The 22,117-nt window shown below is 36.4% G+C and overlaps 1 protein-coding gene and 1 long non-coding RNA gene across 2 annotated transcripts; both read right to left on the bottom strand.

Annotated features, from left to right (window-relative positions):
* Nucleotides 1-16,492: 16,492 nt before the first annotated feature.
* On the bottom strand, nt 16,493-19,738 carry LOC113470870. Its single transcript, XR_003393774.1, has 2 exons — nt 19,166-19,738; nt 16,493-16,717 (listed from the first exon to the last, which is right to left on the bottom strand). It is a non-coding gene; the product is annotated as an uncharacterized LOC113470870 (long non-coding RNA).
* Nucleotides 19,739-20,318: 580 nt separating this feature from the next.
* On the bottom strand, nt 20,319-21,894 carry LOC103517562 (elongin-C; the record flags this gene model as incomplete). The annotated part of the gene is made up of 2 exons (XM_008482605.2): nt 20,319-20,921; nt 21,704-21,894. Coding segments are annotated over 2 exons (333 nt in total), but the record flags the coding sequence as incomplete, so codon positions are not given.
* Nucleotides 21,895-22,117: the final 223 nt, after the last annotated feature.

Genomic DNA, 22,117 nt, shown 5'->3' with positions numbered 1-22,117 from the left:
TGAACCCGCGGCCTAGCGCTTACAAGGCAGACGCGCTACCAACCAAGCTTGGGCTAAAAAAAGAGGTTTGATTAACCAAGCTGGCTATCCTCGCGTCGTTGGTGGTCAAAATGGAAACACCTACTGCTGATATTGAAAAAGGTCCAAGGTCAGTTCCGATTTCTTTGTACCGAACTGTATTTCAGACTCCGGGGTTCTGGTCGTATATGTGGTAGGACCACATAGGAAAATTCTTCAATCTAGGTACTAACCAGGATAAATGCCACTTGGCAAGCTCTGCCAGAACCAAGTTAGTAGCCGATACCTATAGGTACCTATAATATGAAACTAATAGGTATAGGTTGATTCTATTACAATCAATGGCGGCCATACAACTCAAAAGTTCACTCTAGTGCCCATAAATATTAATGGCATGTACTTTGATGGGACTTGGTAGACCTGTGCATGATCGCTACACGCCCTACACTTGAATTTAGACCACGCTACGCCACTGAATTCACATTCCATCCTATTCAAAATTTCGTTGCTTCAAAGTCATGCCTCTTACGTTGATCCTGTGCAAAGGACGGGTCAACCACTAGTAATCTATAACCTGCTTACTCTTTCCTCAGGTTCAAGCCCCGTTCCCGGCCCCTTGGATTCAAAATGGCGGACGCTATCATCACACCCCTCACCAGGAATATCATAGATAAGATACAGCACCAGGCAGAGTACCCAGGGGATGATGAGAAAGAGTTTTGTATGCAACACATCCGACAGTGGCTTGCCAATACGCCTTACCTACCACAGAACCTTGGTAAGTATACTTATTCCCTGAAGTAATGTCCAAACACATCTGGTCACCGCGGTGTCCGAAGGGTCTGAATGTCCTGGTATCCGGACATCAATCCCACACTCCCCATTGTCAAGGTTTTTTTGCAATGCCAATTGAAGTATTGAAAGATAAACAAATGGATCGAATTCGATTAAAATTCAAACTATTGCAAACCATTTCTTTCATTGGTAATCCCTCAGGCAGATGACTATAAATACTGGGCGACGTAGGTGGTTTAGTTCTTGAGATACCAATCATCTTGTGACGTTATTCATATGCACATTGCAAAAACCAGATACGTCACTCTTGAAGACAGAAAAACCACATGTCCTTTCCAAGTTTGCAATAGAGATTTACCATTGAAGGCAAGTGTGTTTTTTCTCTCTCTCTCTCTCATTTCTCTCTCTCTCTCTCTCTCAAGAGAGAGAGAGAAAAAACACACTTGGCACAAGCTCATCCGTGGCACAAGCTCCGGCTTTTACGGATGGGTATACCATTTGTTAACAATCTATTTTGATGAGAGATTTGTTCTGAAAAACCAATAAATGGAAACTTATAAAAAAAAAATAAAAAAAAAGCAGGTGGGTTTTTTAAAAAAATAAAAAAAAAGAAATAAAAAAAAAAAAAAAAAAAAAAAAAAAAAAAAAAGAGGTAAAAACCACATTATCCTTTCCAAGTTTCAAGAAAAAATTACCATTCAAGGCAAGATTTTTTCAAGAGGTTTGATAGGGAAAACTGTAAATTTTGAGGTCTTATCGTCCCAAAATCAAAGAGAGAAGAAAGACAGGATAGGAGAAAGAAGGCTGTTCCAAGAACGAAAATTATCCGTTTAAAATAAAGTTCGCCCCGGAATCCAACCCCCCTAAAAGGAGAGGATAATCAGGATATCAGAAAGGCATCAGCCGTTCCGAGAACGAACCTCAACTGTTTGGGATAAAGAATGTTACCTCTTAACTACATACTTGAATGTGGTGTCAATTCATACAGCAATTATTGTCAATTTATTGATACAGCTATTTTCACAATTTATCGATAATATCAATCGATTTGTCATCCAAGTTACGGTGATAAAAATATTCGTATTTTACGTATGTAGATATCTCCAATGTCGGGCCTATTCGGGCAGGATAAACAATGTACATTCTATACTTATTCGAGGATAATCAGGATATCAGAAAGGCATCAGCCGTTCCGAGAACGAACCTCAACTGTTTGGGATAAAGAATGTTAACACTTAACTACACTTGAATGTGATGTCAATTCATACAGCAATAATTATTGTCAATTTATTGATAGTTACAGCTATTTCCACAATTTATCGACAATATCAATCGATTTGCCATCCAAGTTACGGTGATAAATATTCGTATTTTACGTACGTAGATATCTCCAATGGCGGGCCTATTCGGGCAGGATAAACAATGTATATTCTATACTTATTCTATTCCAATGACCACATTCCACCGACAGGAAAACCCAGATGCCAGATGGTCTCATAAATTTCTTGGAGATCAAGAGGAAAATTTTTACAAGGAAATTTTCGCACGGAAAATCGGATACCTCGCTATTCTTGAGGTTTTAAAAATAGATTTTGTTTGAAATTCAAATGAGAATCCCGGTTTATCAATATAACCTATTAATACCTATTAGGTAATTAGGTGTGTACGTACTACGTAGGTTTTTGTTTTCTTTACTTTGGTCCTGCTACCATGCTCCATTGGTCCATATTAATAGGGACCTAGCTACCGTATGTAGGTATCTTTTATAAACATGCGTGTATAACAAGCTGGGCCCGTCCCTCCGGGAATTTTTTAGCCCGTAGTTTATTCGATCGTGATTAAAGAAAATCAGTACCTATGTACCTACCTAATTTGTTTAATATTCAGTTTATTATTATTCTTGATTTGGTATTTACCTACATATTAGAGATAATAAAATTAGAGCCAACCTATAGTTAGCTTGAAGGGTAGCGCAATGTCTTGTAAGCAGAGGTTCAATTTCCATCTCGGGCGAATCGTAAACAGCTAAGCTTTGTTCTCGGAACGGATGGCTTTCTATCCTGTCTTCCTTCTCTCTTCGATTTCGAGTCGATAAGACCCTAGCAATTACAGTTCCCTCTATAAAACCTCTTTCTTCTTTTTCTTCACCTTTTCCACAGACGGGGTCGGCGTTTTTCGTCAGCCTCTCAATGAGCGCTAACTATGTGTGTGTTTTTTTTTTTTTAATGAATAGTATCTTCTTATTTTCGGTTTAAAATATGACAAGGACTTGGAAAATTACTTAATAATAACTAGGTGGCACCTATTTGGCAAATAGTTAATAAATGCCAATTTACCAATTTGGATTTTCCGTGTCCTACCTATTTATTGATCAGAAATCTCTAGAACCCTTAGAGAACTTACACATTTCCTGATCTCTACAAGGTCTCAAACTTAGAAAAAATAGCTTAATTTTTTCTCTTCTTTGTGGTTTAGAAACCATTTGGTTAATTTTGCTTACCTACATACCTGAGTATTACATCTTCTTTTTTTCGTTTTTTCCTAGTACCTAATTTGGTTAATTGTTTATTGGTTTGGTTCTATGGTTTATTTGAAGGAGATTAGATGAATATACACCTATTTTGTACCAAATACATGAGACCTCGTTTAGACTGCGGGAGTAAAGGGACTTTTCAGTCTCATTCTGGCAGTATAGACAAGGTAGGTATATTCTATTCTATTCAAAAGACAGTAGGTATCTACTGTCATTCTGGCAGTATAAACAGGGTATATTCTATTCTATTCTAAATAACATCAGCCAGCGTGGCGTAATTTGATTAATAGGTAAATAAAATTATAAATAAATTGTTAAACATATAAATACCTAAATAGCTGCTCTTGAAATATGTATGTATACTGAGAACTAGGAAATTATACCTAGCATTTAGGTGGGTAGAAACAGAAATATTGAGTAGGCTCTAGGTAGTCCGACTTAGGCATACATAGGTAGTCCAAGAGTCCAAGACAGTCCAAATTGGTAAGTTCTTCTGATACTCCATACTAACGGGAAGTTATGGGACTTACGGGATTAGTAATTTATGATTCATGAAAAAATCTCTCTAAGCTTCTGATTTGTGGAACACTTGATTTACGATTTGAGAAAAAATCATTCGAGAAGTAATCTGCAAATGAATTATTGATCCAGTAATTTCCCGATTTGGGTAAGATGTACATAAATTTATAAAATTGGTAATTTTCCCCTTTTTATGGGTCACATAAAAATTCAATGTAATCTGCAGACTTCAATTTGACAAGGCATGAGAATTCGACATGCCCGTCATGTACAATGGTGCACGCACATAACGCACATGTTACGTGCGTCATGCTTTCAACATGACGCATGCCGTAGACGCATGTTAAAGTGGAACAAATGTTTTGATCACGCTCATGTCACTTCCCGACAAGGCATGGTCTGAGGTTATCCTAAATGGGATCTATCCAGATTTCTTGATGTTCGAGCCACTTCTTTTATAAAGTTAGCCGTTCCGGGAACAATTTTTTTTTTCAAGTTTGACAGAGGGAACTGTAACTACTGAGGTCTTATCGTCCCGAAAGTGAAGAGAGACAGGACAGGAGAAAGCGAGAATTTCCGTGAGCGAACATAAAATCCGCCTCGGGCGGGCGCTACCAACAAAGCTATCTAGGCTGGCAACCAAAGGCTTTAATCTCAGATTGTTGTCTTAGGAATTGTAATCCCAAGATTCAATTAGACTTCATCCCGGCCCTGCTTTGGACGTCGTAGCCAAATAGGAAATACATTGAAAAGGCTATTTATCTAAAGATCAAATAAAATATGTTGGTGCTCTTGGGCCGATAAATTTTATAGCAACTTGAACAAGTCATAAACTTAATTACCGGTTAGGTGAACACTTTTTTGCCTGCATAGATATTGATTAATTTGTCTATTTCTTGATTTTCTAGTAAGTCGATGGCTTCCAGAGGTTCCTAGGTAGATAGGTAGGTAGGCTTTTAAATGTAGGTGGATTTTTTTTTAAGAGGTCTGATAGAGGGAACTGTAGTTGTTAAGGTGTTATCGTCTCGAAATCGAAGAGAGAAGGAAGACAGGATGGGAGAAAGCCCGGCCGTTTCGAAAACCTTATCCTGTTTAGGATAAACTCCGCCCCGGGCGGGAATCGAATGACCTTCCAAGCTAACTAGGCTGGCAACAAATACTTTATTATTGCCAATGTAGGACTGAAAAGTCCCTTTTTGTCAGCAAAATAAAGGCTCGTTTATTAGACCGTATGTGAGCGTAGCATGAGCATTGGGCATGCTATAAGACACAGACAATAAACAGATAAATACGGGCACAGACTTCTAGGTAATTTAGGTAATTATTTTTTAAATGTAGGTGTTTTCCCATCTGAAAATAAAATCCGAAATTTCCCATTCAATTAGTTTTTAAAGTCGTCTTACGAGTATTTCCGTATTGAGGGAAACGTAACGTAGTCAATTTATATAGGTATCTACCTACTAAGTACTTAGGTATACTTATTTAGTTACCTGTAGATACTTACCCAATGTATACCTATAAAGTAGGTAAGTAACCATTTGGATTACCAGTGTAATGACTAATTGAAGGTCCATACCATAAAAATAGTTCGCTATAATGTTAGGGACATCTCGCACTGTTGTGTGTGATGAGATTTTCAAAAGGGGGAACTATAAAACCCATAATAGACTTTATATAGAGTATATAATGCCGATCTGCTGGTGGTTTTAAGGGGACACATTAAACGGACCAGACTGCACCGGGCCAAAGAGGTCCAGTCCGCCACGGTCCAGAGAACCAAAACGAAAGCCAGCAGTTCCGAACATTATCCGTTCTGGATGCTCCAAATTTTCGGAGTGTGGCCTGTAGTAAAGGAGAAAAATGAAGCTCGAGCGTAACCCCCCTGAATTCGGCCCTGGTCCTATGTTCCTAACCCACCTCTATAATTATTAGGTAGGTATCTTATATTCTTATCCTTATGACGTCCAATATGCTCTGGATTTTGTATTTTCCTCACGATAGAGTCTCATATACAAAATTTCCAGACTGTAGATTTTTATAGAAACCTACTTAATTACCCAACTTGGTTTTTCTTAAGCTTCTGACTTGTGACGTAATAACAAGTAGACTGTATAGACCAGTGGTTCTCAAACTTTTTTGGATGGCGCCCCCTTTGTGCATATTCTCATTTTTTCACGCCCCCCTACCTTAGGATTTTGCATTTTCCTCACGATAGAGTCTCATATACAAAATTTCCAGACTGTAGATTTGTAGAAACCTACTTAATTACCCAACTTGGCTTTTCTTAAGCTTCTGACTTGTGACGTAAGTAACAAGTAGACTGTATAGACCAGTGGTTCTCAAACTTTTTTGGATGGCGCCCCCTTTGGGCATATTCTCATTTTTTCACGAATCCCTCTTAAAAAAAAAAAAAAAAAAAACCAATTAATAATAGTAATGGATTATTGAGGAAAATTCCTAGTGCGCCTGTTTTCTAGATCGCGCATACGGATATAATATTTTCTTCCTCAAATGACCAACTTACCAGTCCTTAACTATCCAAGTTTGACTATAACACAGTAGCTTGTTAGATATCTCTTGCCTACGCTGTTGTAAAGTAGGTACATTGTAGGTAATAAATAGGTAGGTAGAGATAAATAGACAATAGGTAGGTAGATAATAGCTGTACCTAATATGAGTAATATGGAATGGTAATACCTACATGATCTTATGAGTAATGAAAGAAATATGGTCCAATAAAATGCACATACTTACACGTTATTAGGATATATACCATGTTATATGGTTTGCTACTTAGATATTTATGTAGTAAGGTTATCTAATTGTCATTTACCAATCAAATAATTGCCTGTATTACGTAGGTTTTACCTAGTATTTTCCGACAGCTTGTAAGTATTAGGAGAGGTAGCTACATCAATATCGTTCATTATCAGATATCTATTACAGTCGAACCTGGATATCCAGGGGACCGACCTTTTTTCTCTTATGTCCAGGTTTCCACTAAATCCAGTTTCTCTTATAATGTGACTTTTGGACAAATTCTCTTACATAGAGGTACGAGGTAGAGAATTCTCTTATATAGAGGCAAATCAATTACCTTGGGCCAGAACTTTTGGACAAATTCTCTTACATAGAGGTACGAGGTAGAGAATTCTCTTATATAGAGGCAAATCAATTACCTTGGGCCAGAAAAAAAATTCTTATATCGAGGTTTTCTCTTATATCCAGGTTTCCCTTATATTTCTTCTCTTATATCCAGGTTTCCCTTATATTTCTTCTCTTATATCCAGGCTTCGCTTATATTTCTTCTCTTATATCCAGGTTTCCTTTCAAAACACTTCTAGACAAGGCGGTCAGTGAAGGTCTCTTCAATCGTCCATAAAGCAAGCGGGAGGGTGTGTGTGTGTGCGTGTGTGCGCGTGTGTGCGCGTGTGTGGGTGCGTGTGTGTGGGTGTGCGTGTGTGTGTGCGTATGTGTGCGTGTGTGTGTGTGTGTGTGCGTGTGTGTGTGTGCGTGTGTGTGAGTGTGTGTGAGCGTGTGTTGTGTTGAGTTGTGTTGCGTTGTGTGGTGTGTGTGTGTGGTGTGTGTGTATGTGTGTGTGTGTACACTTGACTGACATGGCTACCTGTCCTCCCCGTACATCCCTTCAAACCTCACTATAGCATCCATCTCACCTCCATCACTAATTTACTTCTCATCTCTGCTTCTCATTATTATTATTATTATTATTATTTTTTTCTTTTTTTTTTATAATTAAGCAAGGTCTACTTTATTAATTATGTATTGTACAATGTAAAACCCATAAAATACACGAGACCTTGTTTAGACTGCTGGGGTAAAGGGACTTTTTAGTCTCATTCGAGCAGGATAAACAAGGTATATTCTATTCTATTCTATTCTATGTCAAGCTCGATTTTCCTCTTTTTAATTCAAGCTGATTATCGACCAGTTCGATCAAACTTTATTTAAACACATACCTAGGTAAATAATGTAATGTAGGTACATCATAGTGCCGAAAATTCGGGATATTTTTAGTCTGGGAGCTAGCGATGTCAATTATACCTCATGAGGTACAAAATTTTCGAACAGTAGGTTTGATGCGGAAAGGTGAACAAACACAGAAATACAGTTTCTTAGGGGGCTTTACTGTGGTAAAAAAGCTTCCAAGTCTCGCAAACGGTCTGAAGACAGATGAGAAAAATAGTTTTTTTTTGTTTTTGTTTTTTTTTTTTTTTCTTTAGGTTTGATAGAAGGAACTGTACTGCCAAGATCTAATCGTCCCGAAAGCGAAGAGATAAGGAAAGGAGGAAGACAGGATAGGAGAAAGCCAGCCGTTCCGAGAACGAATATTATCCCATCAGAATAAAATCCGCCCCGGGCGGGAATCGAACTCGCAGCCTAGCGCATACAAGGCAGACGCACTACCAACTAAGCTAACTAGGCTGGCAAATATGAGGTTCTTTCTAGGAACGGCTGGCTTTCTCCTATCCTGTCTTCCTTCTCTCTTCGATTTCGGGACGATAAGACCCTAGCAGTTACAGTGCCCTCTATCAAACCTCTTTAAAAAGGTACCCCCCGGGCCAGACCATCCATGACCCTACCTAATAATGTTATTTATACTGGAGTTTGTTCGCAACCTTGGCTTATAATTGAAAACAAATGGCAAAACAAACTCTAGCTAAATTGAATATAGGTAGGTAGGTAGGTAATGAACGTAAATATAGGTAACCATATGTAAAAAAAAAAAAAAAAAAATGTGTGTTTTTTCTTCTTAATAGTTTGCATTAGGAACAATAAACAAACAAATAAAAACAACCATCACGTGTAGGAGGATACTTTGAACACTTTTGATTGCCTTGAGTGGCCGTCAGAATTGTCAAGTTCTCTAAATGTTTCGGTGGAATAAGGAAGAGGACCAAGAATTTTAAATGTTTTAGTAGATGGACATTTACCATTTCTAGAAAGTGCTGTGTAAAGTGAGTGAGTTATGGAGAAAAACAGCGATTCTTTTCAGTGGACTCCTTAGTCAATGATTCAAAGATCCTAAGCCAGCTTAGTTAGCTTGGTAGGTAGCGCGTCGGCCTTGTAAGCGATGCTAGGCCGCGGGTTCGATTCCTGCCCTGGGCGGATTTTATCCTGACGGGATAATGTTCGTTCTCGGAACGGCTGGCTTGCTCCTATCCTGTCTTTTCTTCTCTCTTTGAATTCGGAACGCTAAGACTTTACCAGTTACAAATCCCTCTGTCAAACCTCTTGGAAAAAAAACCTAAACTCTGTGTACCAACTATCTATACGAGTTGAAGAGTGATTCTTGCTCGTATTCTCTTAGACCTGGGGAGTTGATATCCGAAGAATCGGATAGGTACATAGCTACATAGGTACCTATCATCAATCCCAATTTCTACATAATGATCCATTACTATAGTTCAACCAGATCAATGTGACAGCAATGAGTCATCAACCCAAAATGAAGGAACCAATCAGATTGCAGGAAAACCTACATTGTTGCAATTCAGGTAAAGGTCTATTTTTGATAAACTCTCTCTTCTAAAATGCAGAGGTAGCTCTAAGTTCAGAGGTTGGATTCCAGGTAAGGTGGATATCGCCTTACCTGACTTTGTTTCACTGTCGGAGGAAGCACTGTGCAATATAGCTTCCCCGTTTAGAGATTCTCTACCATTGCACATGACATGTGACATGTTTGGCAACAATGCCCATTTTTTTGCTGTCACATTGATCTGGACACACTATACTTCATCCCGGCCCTGCTTTGGACGTCGTAGCCAAATAGGAAATACATTGAAAAGGCTATTTATCTAAAGATCAAATAAAATATGTTGCTGCTCTTGGGCCGATAAATTTTATAGCAACTTGAACAAGTCATAAAGAAACTTAATTACCGGTTAGGTGAACACTTTTTTGCCTGCATGGATATTGATTAATTTGTCTATTTCTTGATTTTCTAGTAAGTCGATGGCTTCCAGAGGTTCCTATGTAGATAGGTAGGTAGGCTTTTAAATGTAGGTGGATTTTTTTAAAGAGGTTTGATAGAGGGAACTGTAGTTGTTAAGGTGTTATCGTCTCGAAATCGAAGAGAGAAGGAAGACAGGATAGGAGAAAGCCCGGCCGTTTCGAAAACCTTATCCTGTTTAGGATAAACTCCGCCCCGGGCGGGAATCGAACGACCTTCCAAGCTAACCAGGCTGGCAACAAATACTTTATTATTGCCAATGTAGGACTGAAAAGTCCCTTTTTGTCAGCAAAATAAAGGCTCGTTTATTAGACCGTACGTCGTAGCATGAGCATTGGGCATGCTAAAACACAGACAATAAACAGAGAAATACGGACACAGACTTGTAGGTAATTTAGGTAATTATTTTTTAAATGTAGGTGTTTTCCCATCTGAAAATAAAATCCGAAATTTCCCATTCAATTAGTTTTTAAAGTCGTCTAACTTACGAGTATTTCCTTATTGAGGGAAACGTAACGTAGTCAAGTTATATACATAGATATCTAACCTACTAAGTACTTAGGTATACTTACTTAAGTTACCTGTAGATACTTACCCAATGTATACCTGTAAAGTAGGTAAGTAACCATTTGGATTACCAGTGTAATGACTAATTGAAGGTCCATACATAAAAATAGTCCGCTATAATGTTAGGGACATCTCGCACTGTTGTGTGTGATGAGATTTTCAAAAGAGGGAACTATAAAACCCATAATAGACTTTATATAGAGTACATATGCCGATCTGCTGGTGGTTTTAAGGGGACACATTATACGGACCAGACTGCAGCTGCACCGGGCCAAAGAGGTCTAGTCCGCCATGGTCCAGAGAACCAAAACGAAAGCCAGCAGTTCCAGTTCCGAACATTATCCGTTCTGGATGCTCCAAATTTTCGGAGTGTGGCCTGTTTAGTAAAGGAGAAAAATGAAGTTCGAGAGTAACTCCCCTGAAAACGGCCCTGGTCCTAACCCACCTCTATAATTATTAGGTAGGTATCTTATATTCTTATCCTTATGACGTCCAATATGCTCTGGATTTTGCATTTTCCTCACGATAGAGTCTCATATACAAAATTTCCAGACTGTAGATTTGTAGAAACCTACTTAATTACCCAACTTGGCTTTTCTTAAGCTTCTGACTTGTGACGTAAGTAACAAGTAGACTGTATAGACCAGTGGTTCTCAAACTTTTTTGGATGGCGCCCCCTTTGGGCATATTCTCATTTTTTCACGAATCCCTCATAAGGTGAAACAGCAGTGATAATAAGCAGGGTAGACTAATTTCTGACAAGAATTAATCAATCTTAACATAATTAAAATACCTTGAAATAACAAAACGGAAAAGCTCGCGCCCCCCCCTTTGTATTTTTTTTTTTTTTTTTTTTTATTGAGAAAAATTTTCAGGATTATTTATGCACTTTTGTTAACAAGTCCGTCTTTTTTCTCACCTTTTTTAAGTGGGTATCCTTTAAGTAAATTCCTTGTTAGATTCGCTCGCACTTTTCCAACCTTGTCGTCGGGATGAGTTACTGGATACTGGTCTTCAGTTGAGTTCCTCAATGTCTTGTACACTCTCCAGAAATACTTTGGAATTTTTTTCTTCCTCGCGGGGAATTTGACGGTCGGATTTTTTCTTTACGTTATTTTTCTCTACGTTTAGGTTTCTTCCTAGAATTAGTTTGAGCTGTTCAAGATCTGATTGGGAACTGATTCAACTGATCTGTATTTGTCACTTTGTTCTCGGACTCTCGTTTGGCCATGCATGTGGATTTTTCTTCTACCTCTTCTTGGACGTAAGACTGGTTGAAAAGCCGGTTTTTCCTTTCTTGTTCTTCGGGTTTTCTTTATGTTTTTTTTCTGCATTTATGTTATTATTTTTTTCTTTCTGTACCTAGATAGGTATTTATCATGTATTTTTTCCAATTGCTCACCGCCTTCTGATATTATTATTGAAGTATTTTTCTCTCATTGCTTGTTTCTACTAATACGCCACGAGAATTTGTTATGTAAGCTGGGATATTTTTTCCTCCCTGTTGATGCACATTCTTTGTTGTTATTAAGTGTTTTGTTGTTATAGGTATGTTTTTGTTATGGTTTAGGGTGATTTTGGTAAAGTTGATGTTTTCAACTTTTTTTAAACTTTTCGGTTCAAATGAGAGATAAGACCATGGCTGTGGTACCTTTAGCATGGTCTTTCTTCTTTTTCACATAACCTATTTATTTATGTACGTAGGTATTTTTACTCGCTGATCAGCAGGGCCATGTGTGAATATTTTTACACACCTACCTATCTAATACCTATGTAGATTGTAGGAGTTCACGATCATATAATATTCTTTGAAAATTTCTCGTCATATTTGAGTTTCAAACCCGGGATTTTTTTTCTTCTTCTTTTAGACATTTTTTTTCTTTCTTTTTTCCTTCTTTTAGACATTCTTCTTTTTCTTTTTTTAGACATTTTTCTTCTTTTTTTTAGACCTTCTTCTTCTTCTTTTAGACATTAGACATAGACGGCTCATCAAACTTTGCCTGTCAAGTAAACTTAATATCAAGTCTCGAGTTATTACTTATTAATATTAGCATTTTCCAAGTTAACTTTGATAAGCCTACCTCAATAATTGGTTAATATTTATTAATTTATGATTTATTAATTTATGATTTATCCCACACCGTCACGGAAAACTCTAGTACTTGTCAAGCTGTGTAGAGAAACCAGATTACAATTTACAACTTATTAACTTTATTTTTACTTAATTTACAACTTACATTTTTACTCCATCTAAATATTCATGTCACACATGGCCTATTTTATACTTAGATAATTTGATTAATAGGTAAATAAAATTATAAATAAATTGTTAAACATAGTGCACGCACATAGCTCTTGAAATATGTATGTATACTGAGAACTAGGAAATTATACCTAGCATTTAGGTGGGTAGAAATAGAAATATTGAGTAGGCTCTAGGTAGTCCGACTTAGGCATACATAGGTAGTCCAAGAGTCCAAGATAGTCCAAATTGGTAAGTTCTTCTGATACTCCATACTAACGGGAAGTTATGGGACTTACGGGATTTATGATTCATGAAAAAATCTCTCAAAGCTTCTGATTTGTGGAACACTTGATTTACGATTTGAGAAAAAATCATTCGAGAAGTAATCTGCAAATGAATTATTATTATTTTTTTTTTTTTTAAACAAGATACTTTGTTTTATTTTTACCAACAGAGAAAATTAGGTACAATTGACAAGCAACAAACAAAGATAAATTAAATTAATATTCTCTTAAAATACCATTCGAAAAAGTCTGGACATCTTGAAGTTTGAAGGTATAATACAGAATAATGAATACAGAATAATGTCCACACCATTTTGATTGATATTTACCCAAACTATTTACAATACTGCTGCCACCCATCAACTGTGTCTTGCTTATGTATTCGTAGTTAAAAAGATCCAATGTGTCCATCCAATGTGATCCAATGTGTCCATTATTGATCCAGTAATTTCCCGATTTGGGTAAGATGTACATAAATTTATAAAATTGGCAATTTTCCCCTTTTTATGGGTCACATAAAAATTCAATGTAATCTGTAGACTTCAATTTGACAAGGCACAAAAAAGGGCCGTGTAGACAAAAAGTTTGCGAACCGCTGATTTAGATAAAAACACGTTATTGGCCAGAGGCGATAACACGTTGAATGCGCCGGTTCCCAGTGGTTCACTGAAGGTAAGCGACATTGCGCGTGGTTGGTATTCAGATGGGTGGTTATCTGGGCAATGGCGTGTAGGTTTTCCGGGGCCCACTCAGGAGGTGTGAGGCGGGTAGCTTGTCGTCAAAAGGAGGTGAAACCCCCGTCACCTAAAAACCTTAGCATTTATACAGGGAGGTTGGTTAGGAAAATTAGGTCCCGGTTAGGAAGCATTTGCGGGCATATGTTCATAATGTAAAAAAGTCTTATTGTATTATATTATATTGACCTCCTGGATCTATGGTTTGAATATTAAGAAAGAAAAAAATCTGACCACCCTGTATAGAGACGTTTAAACCCCTTAAAAAAGCCTAAGGTCGCGGTTCAGATTTCCGTCCGGGGCTAACATTATCCCAAACAGATAAGGTTCGTTCTCGGAACGGCTGGCTTTCTCCTATCCTGTCCTCCTTAATCAATTTTGAGATGATAAGACCTCCGTTGTTACAGTTCCTTCTATGAAATCTCTCTCTCTCTTTCCCTCTCTCTCTCTCTCTCTCTTTCTCTCTCTCTCTCTCTTGTGTGTGTAATGTGTGTAAAGCTGTGTCCATTGTTTAGACTGCTGGGGTAAAGGGACTTTTTAGTCTCATTCGAGCAGGATAAACAAGGTATATTCTATTCTATTCTATTCTATGTCAAGCTCGATTTTCCTCTTTTTAATTCAAGCTGATTATCGACCAGTTCGATCAAACTTTATTTAAACACATACCTAGGTAAATAATGTAATGTAGGTACATCATAGTGCCGAAAATTCGGGATATTTTTAGTCTGGGAGCTAGCGATGTCAATTATACCTCATGAGGTACAAAATTTTCGAACAGTAGGTTTGATGCGGAAAGGTGAACAAACACAGAAATACAGTTTCTTAGGGGGCTTTCTTGTGGTAAAAAAGCTTCCAAGTCTCGCAAACGGTCTGAAGACAGATGAGGAAAATAGTTTTTTTTTTTAGGTTTGGTAGAAGGAACTGTACTGCCAAGGTCTAATCGTCCCGAAAGCGAAGAGATAAGGAAGACAGGATGCTGTGTCCACACATAGGTAGTTGATCGGCCGTCGATCGACGGAGATGAATCTAATGTTGTCGAGGCAGTGTGGACGGTTCAGTCGACTATGTGTGGACACACCTTGAGAATTCGACATGCCCGTCATGTACAATGGTGCACGCACATAACGCACATGTTACGTGACGCATGCGCGCATGCCGTATGACGCATGTTAAAGTGGAACAGGTGTTTTGGATCACGCTCATGTCAAGCTCGATTTTCCTCCTTTTAATTCGAGCTGATTATCGACCAGTTCGATCAAACTTTATTTAAACACATACCTAGGTAAGTAATGTAATGTAGGTACATCATAGTGCCGAAAATTTGGGATATTTTTAGTCTGGGAGCTAGCGATATTTTAGAGATTCTCTACCATTGCACATGTGACATGTTTGGCAACAATGCCTATTTTTTGCTGTCACATTGATCTGGACACACTATACTGTACTTAGGACACCAAGTCTAAGGTTAAGGTTGGACTAAGGCTATTAAGTAAGAAGTAGTAAAATAAGGTAGGACTAAAATCTACAAGACAGTAAGGAACCCATTAGTAATATATTAGCAATAAGGTTCTTGAAATATTTGCACTTTAATACACACGCCGAATGGGTAGGTTTTTATTGCAGGCTATTTTATGAGATGGGTGGATAATGGAATTTTCAACTGTTCTAATGAGGTGTTAAAACTAATTCAATTGAATAAATAAATGTCTTGAGAAAAAAAAAAAATGTTCTGCCAGCCTAGTTAGCTTGGAGGGATGGAGGGTAACGCACCTGCCTTGTAAGCGCTAGGTCGCGGGTTCGATTTTATCCTGAACAGATAAGGTTCTTTCTCGGAACGGATGGCTTTCTGCTATCTTCTTTCTCTCTTCGATTTCGGGACGATAAGACCCTAGCAGTTACAGTTCTCTCTATCAAACCTCTTAAGAAAGGTACCCCCCGGGCCAGACCATCCATGACCCTACCTAATAATGTTATTTATACTGGTTCACGAAAAATAAACGTCATAAAGTCATATTTTTAGAGTCATATTTTAAGAAAAATAAACGTCATATTTGAAGGACTCTGATAATTATGTATAACTGTATTGTATATTCAGGTACATACATATATTAAAAATGTAGTTACTGCTACAAAACTCTCTAATTGTTGTGTGCATTTTGGTGCCGTCAATTTCATAAAAAAAGATAAAAAGACAATTGCTTGTTTTGTTTTGATACATAAAGATTTATTTCGAATTGATTGATGTAAAAATCTATGGATGTTAAAATATAGGCAGAAATAATGTATTGAATACCTAACTACATCATAATCCGTTTTCAATTGGTTGATTTAAAAAAAAAAAATACACAGTTAAAACACATGTAAGCCATTGTAGGTACTGTCTACATAATGTTACGCGTTTTCAAGTGACTGATATAAAAATTTACTTATTTTAAAATATAGGCTATATATACTAAGTTTCAATACTTCATAATAATGAATTATTAAGTGTTTTTCAATCGATTGATTTGAAAATCTACTAATGCAAAACATAGAAAAATAGTTCAATCAACTGTCTAGACAGAGAGATGCCTCGATGGCAAAGTGGTCAGTACGTGGCATGGTGAGCAGTCCGTGGGGTCGATTGCAACCTTGGACATCTGTTATTGCATCTTTATTTGATCTAACGTTACATTAATTAGACTTACTTTATCATGGACACTCGTTGCTTTAAGTTGAAAGTCCAGAAGAGGTTAGGTAGTAGTAGTAATAATAATAGTGCTTATTTATACTGCTCGCATAGGACTGAAAAGTCCCTTTACTCCAGCAGTAGGCTACTACTATTATTGTGGTCAAATTCTCAAATTATATTGAGGATAAAATTCCATACCTCAGCTGGGATTGAACCCACGCCCTCCTGTTTACCAGGCGAGCGTCTGGTAAAATAGCGTCAACCTCAGTGGTGTAGTAATAAGCACGGACCTGGGACTTGAAGGTTGGTGGTTCTAGTCCAAGTGAAGTCATGGAATTTATGCTGTGATAAGTGTGATACCCAACAATATTGTAATATACCTTTGGCATAACATGAAGAAAAAGTACTTACAGGCGAGCGTCTGGTAAAATAGCGTCAACCTCAGTGGTGTAGTAATAAGCACGGACCTGGGACTTGAAGGTTGGTGGTTCTAGTCCAAGGCAAGTCATGAAATTTATGCTGTGATAAGTGTGATGTTTTTAATGTTTTATTTTATTTGACAATAACAAGTAGATAGATACCCAACAATGTTGTAATATACCTTTGGCATAACACGAAGAAAAAGTACTTACACAGGTACTAGTTTTCTTGGGTCTACAGTCTCATTTGACTTTAAATAAACTTCATTTTTAAATCCACTTTTTGACATAAATCTCATTTTGAAATCCAAATTGATTAAAGTTGTAAAAAAAGACACATGTGGTTTAAAGTGCCATTTTCTTGCACATAAAGTCAACATGAGACATAGATGCGATATTATTTTAGTCTTTTCATTAATCTATTCCCTAACTTGAAGATTAAATTTAAAACAAAAATATACAAAACTCTTAAAACCCGTCCTTGCATTTGATGACTTTTTCCTTTGAGTTTTCAAAAAACAAAGAGCTCTGAAGTGGCAAAAGTGAATATTTGTTTCCAACTTCGTTGAAAATTGGAAAAACTTTGCACATCTGCTCCTAACCCAACATTTAATTTACAATAAAAAAGTCAATCAAAAAAATAAATAACCCAGCACAAATAAATAAATAAAAACTGACCTACCTAATAAATAATATAAATCTGTCTGAACTGCCAACAGATTTGAAAATATCAATGACAGAATTGGATTTGAAAATACCAATGTCAATAACTTCAAGTTCCGAGTTGGTCGATTTTTTATTCAACTTATTTACAATTCTGTCCTCCTCTTCTTTTCCTTGTTATCCACTATACACCTACCCTATTTTCTTTTTTAACCTCTTCTTTCCTTATAATTTTTCCCTCTGATTCATGTATAATGGTAATGGTCATGGCCAATAATTATGTATAACTGTATTGTATATTGATGAGAACCCTTATATTTCTTCTCTTATATCCAGGTTTCCCTTATATTTCTTCTCTTATATCCAGGTTTCCCTTATATTTCTTCTCTTATATCCAGATTTCCCTTATATTTCTTCTCTTATATCCAGGTTTCCCTTATATTTCTTCTCTTATATCCAGATTTTCCTTATATTTCTTCTCTTATATCCAGGTTTCCCTTGTATTTCTTCTCTTATATCCAGGTTTCCCTTATATCTTATATTTCTTCTCTTATATCCAGGTTTTTGGCTCAAAAACGAAGGGCCCAGAAAATTTTCTCTTATATCCAGTTCCCTTATATCCAGGTTCGACTGTATTATCTGGTACCTATTTATTTATAATTATTTTTTATACCTACCTCTTGATACACTTTTTTCTTTTACCTAGAAGAAAATAAATAAGTTGTTTTTTTTTAATTATTATTATTATTTTAATTAAGTAAGGTTTTTACTTAGGTAGATCTTTCAAAAGTATTCTGTAAAAATTACATTGTCTAGACTAGGCCTTGTTTAGACTGCGGGACTAAAGGGGCTTTTCAGTCTCATTCTGGCAGTATAAACAGGGTAGGTATATTCTATTCTATTCAAAAGACAGTAGGTATCTACAACATAGAGTTCTTTGGAGGCAAGCAGTCTGGTCGGCACGGGATTCACATATCCCTAATACGCCATCGGAGTGAGTGAGTGAGTGTATTGTATATTCAGGTACATACATATATTAAAAATGTAGTTACTGCTACAAAACTCTCTAATTGTTGTGTGCATTTTGGTGCCATCCAATTTCATAAAAAAAAGGTAAAAAGACAATTGCTTGTTTTGTTTTGATACATAATTTATTTCGAATTGATTGATGTAAAAATCTATGGATGTTAAAACATAGGCAGAAATAATGTATTGAATACCTAACTACATCATAATCCGTTTTCAATTGGTTGATTTAAAAAGTACACAGTTAAAACACATGTAAGCAATTGTAGGTACTGTCTACATAATGTTACGCGTTTTCAAGTGACTGATATAAAAATTTACTTACTTTAAAATATAGGCTATATATACTAAGTTTCAATACTTCATAATAATGAATTATTAAGTGTTTTTCAATCGATTGCTTTAAAATTCGATTGATTTTAAAATCTACTAATGCAAAACATAGAAAAATAGTTCAATCAACTGTCTAATCACGGCAGACTAGACAGAGAGATGCCTCGATGGCAAAGTGGTCAGTACGTGGCATAGTAAGCAGGCCGTGGGTTCGATTGCAACCTTGGACATCTGTTTTTGTATCTTTATTTGATCTAAAATAACGTCAACCTCAGTGGTATAGTGATAAGCACGGACCTGGGACTTGAAGGTTGGTGGTTCTAGTCCAAGGCAAGTCATGAAATTTATTCTGTGATAAGTGTGATACCCAATAATGTTGTAATATACCTTTGGCATAACATGAAGAAAAAGTACTTACACAGGTACTAGTTTTCTTGGGTCTACAGTCTCGTTTGACTTTAAATAAACTTCATTTTTAAATCCACTTTTTGACATAAATCTCATTTTGAAATCCAAATTCATTAAAGTTGTAAAAAAAGACACAATACATGTGGTTTAAAGTGTCATTTTCTTGCACATAAAGTCAACATGAGACATAGATGCGATATTATTTTAGTCTTTTCATTATCTAATCTATTCCCTAACTTGAAACAAAAATATACAAAACTCTTAAAACCCGTCCTTGCATTTGATGACTTTTTCCTTTGAGTTTTCAAAAAACAAAAAGCTCTGAAGAGGCAAAAGTGAATGTTTGTTTCAAACTTCGTTGAAAATTGGAAAAACTTTGCACATCTGCTCCTAACCCAACATTTAATTTACAATAAAAAAAAAATTCAATTAAAAAAATAAATAACCCAGCACAAATAAATAAATAAAAACTGACCTACCTAATAAATAATAAAGGACAGAACAAAAAAAGTTCTCAAAGATAGAAGATTGGAAAAAGGAAAGAGGATATAAGTCGAGGTAATAAAACTAAGAAAGTAAGTAATACCTATATATAAAAAAAAAAAAAATGTACAACAAACAGCGAAAAACACAGCACTCAATTATATAGGAATTTTATTATTTATACAAGACATTGGGTAAGTAGGTACCTATATTCATACTTAAGTCTAAGTCTCAAATATAAATGGTTAAAAATAATATGCTATAAGAAATAATTAAATCAATAATTATTCTAGGTGTACTTATTTGACAGCTGAATATTAAACTATAAAATTTATATTTTTATTTAATAATGATGCTATATTTAACAGCGAAATAATTATTTTTAATAGAGTCACAATCTCATGCTTTATATTTAATTAATATCTTACTTAAGAGTTATTATTTTGTAATAAGTGGAAATATTATGCACAAATAAGTGCAGTGGCGTAGCGTGTATGTATGGCGTGTTTGGCGGCCATACAACTCAAAAGTTCACTCTAATGCCCATAAATATTAATGGCATGTACTGTGATGGACTTGGTAAACCTGTACATGAGCCTAAAAAACCTAAAAAAAAAAAAAAAAAAAAAAAAAAAAAAAAAAACTATTCTGGGATTCGAGAATTTTTTCTTCTCCAAAAAGTTGACATTTTGAGAGAAGGAACAGGGGAAATTGGAAAAGGGTGAATAGAAATTTTGTAAGAAATAAAACAAGGTTCGGTACGGAAAGAAGAGAATAACAGTAAGTGTAAAATATCTCTATTGACTAACAGAGGAAGGAAAAGGAGAAGGGAGAGGAGGAAGAGATTGAGAAAGAAAGAAGCAAGAAAATGCATGATAAAAAGGAGAGACTAATAAGCAGTAAGAAGGCAGATGAAGAAGAGAAAGAGAAAGAAAATACACAATTAAAAAGGGGAAAAAGGTGAGACTACCAGTAGAAAGAGGTTTTTCTTTCTCAGAAAGAGAGAAGGGGGAGGTTATTAAAATCGTTTTCGTCTTAGTTAAAATCGGTCCAGAAGTCCAGGGAGAGGTCCAAAGTAAATCCGTTGGGGAGCGCCACTGGTTTTTTTTTTTAGCAGTCCAAAAAGTTGGCTGCCATGAGCAATTCGAGAGCTATGGCAGGGGCAATGGGGAATTCCGGAATCTCGGTCGAACTGTTCGTGTAGCGGACTTTGTACGTGAAATACATGCACACCTTCTGCAGCACGTGCGATCTGACGGGAGAGAAAGAGATATAAATGAATAAATAAAAGTGAATACCTAACTGACAAAGATGTATCTAAAAATTGTAAAGTTAAAACTTACTATTTGTTTCGGTGAACTGTGTAGAACTACCTACCTCAGGAAAAAGGTAAAGGGGCCGAGTGATCTAAATTCAAGTGTAGGGCATGTAGGGCACCAATTTTCATCATAATGCATATTACTACATAATTCATGCACATGCTTCTTCATATTAGACATGTATAAGTAGGTACCTACCTTCCCAGTTCTGTGAATCTGAATGGATTATAGAGGTGTTGAAATTTTGAGTGTATGCGTATGCCCACCATACACTTTGGTTAATATTGTTTATTGGTTTGGTTCTATGGTTTATTTGAAGGAGATTAGATGAATAATGTGTGTTCTCTGGAGCTCTATGATGCATCTCCGCCTCCTCCTCCTTTTTCTTCTTCTACTCCTTCTTCTTCTTCATATTCTCCTCCTCCTCCTTCTTCTCCTCCTCCTTCTTCTTCTCCTCCTCCTTCCCCTTCTTCTTCTTATGCACCATACACACCCTACATATAGACTATGCCACTGAGGGGACCTTATGATCCAAGAGTACCAAAAACTTATCAGCAAAATTTTATGCACCATTGTATTTTTTTTTTCTTCCAAATTTCATTAAAATGTTCCTACTCCAATGGGACTAAGAAGTCCCTTTACCCCAGTGGTCTAAACAAGGTCTTTGTACATCACACAAATAACAAAAAAGAACAAACAATGGGTAGGTACTCACGGGATTTCTCTAAAGTTGATCTCATTGGTCTCGTTCTCTGCAAACTGCCCGGGTCCGGACAACATAGCCTTGATAGTACCCGACATCAGGGCATGTTCCCGTTTCACAATAAACTCATGTCCGTCACTTGAGATCAACTTCACGTACATAGCATTGGGGCCTTCACATCCTCCATGCTGTTTGTCTTCATCCTAATAAGGGAAAAAATAAAATAAAAAATAAATAGAAATACCTATAGGTACCAATGTTATTATTGTTATTGTTTATTATTATTATTATTTTTTTTTTCTCCAAGAGCTCTGATAGAAGAAACTGTAACTGTTGAGGTGTTATCCCAAAAAGGAAGGGGGAAGGAAGATGGGATAAGAGAAAGCCAGCTTCTTCTTCTTTGCCTTTTCCCATGTTCAGATGGGG

Source organism: Diaphorina citri, unplaced genomic scaffold (assembly GCF_000475195.1).
Source record: "Diaphorina citri unplaced genomic scaffold, Diaci psyllid genome assembly version 1.1 scaffold1891, whole genome shotgun sequence".
NCBI lineage: Eukaryota > Metazoa > Arthropoda > Insecta > Hemiptera > Psyllidae > Diaphorina > Diaphorina citri.
This window is presented reverse-complemented; position numbering and strand designations above follow the sequence as displayed.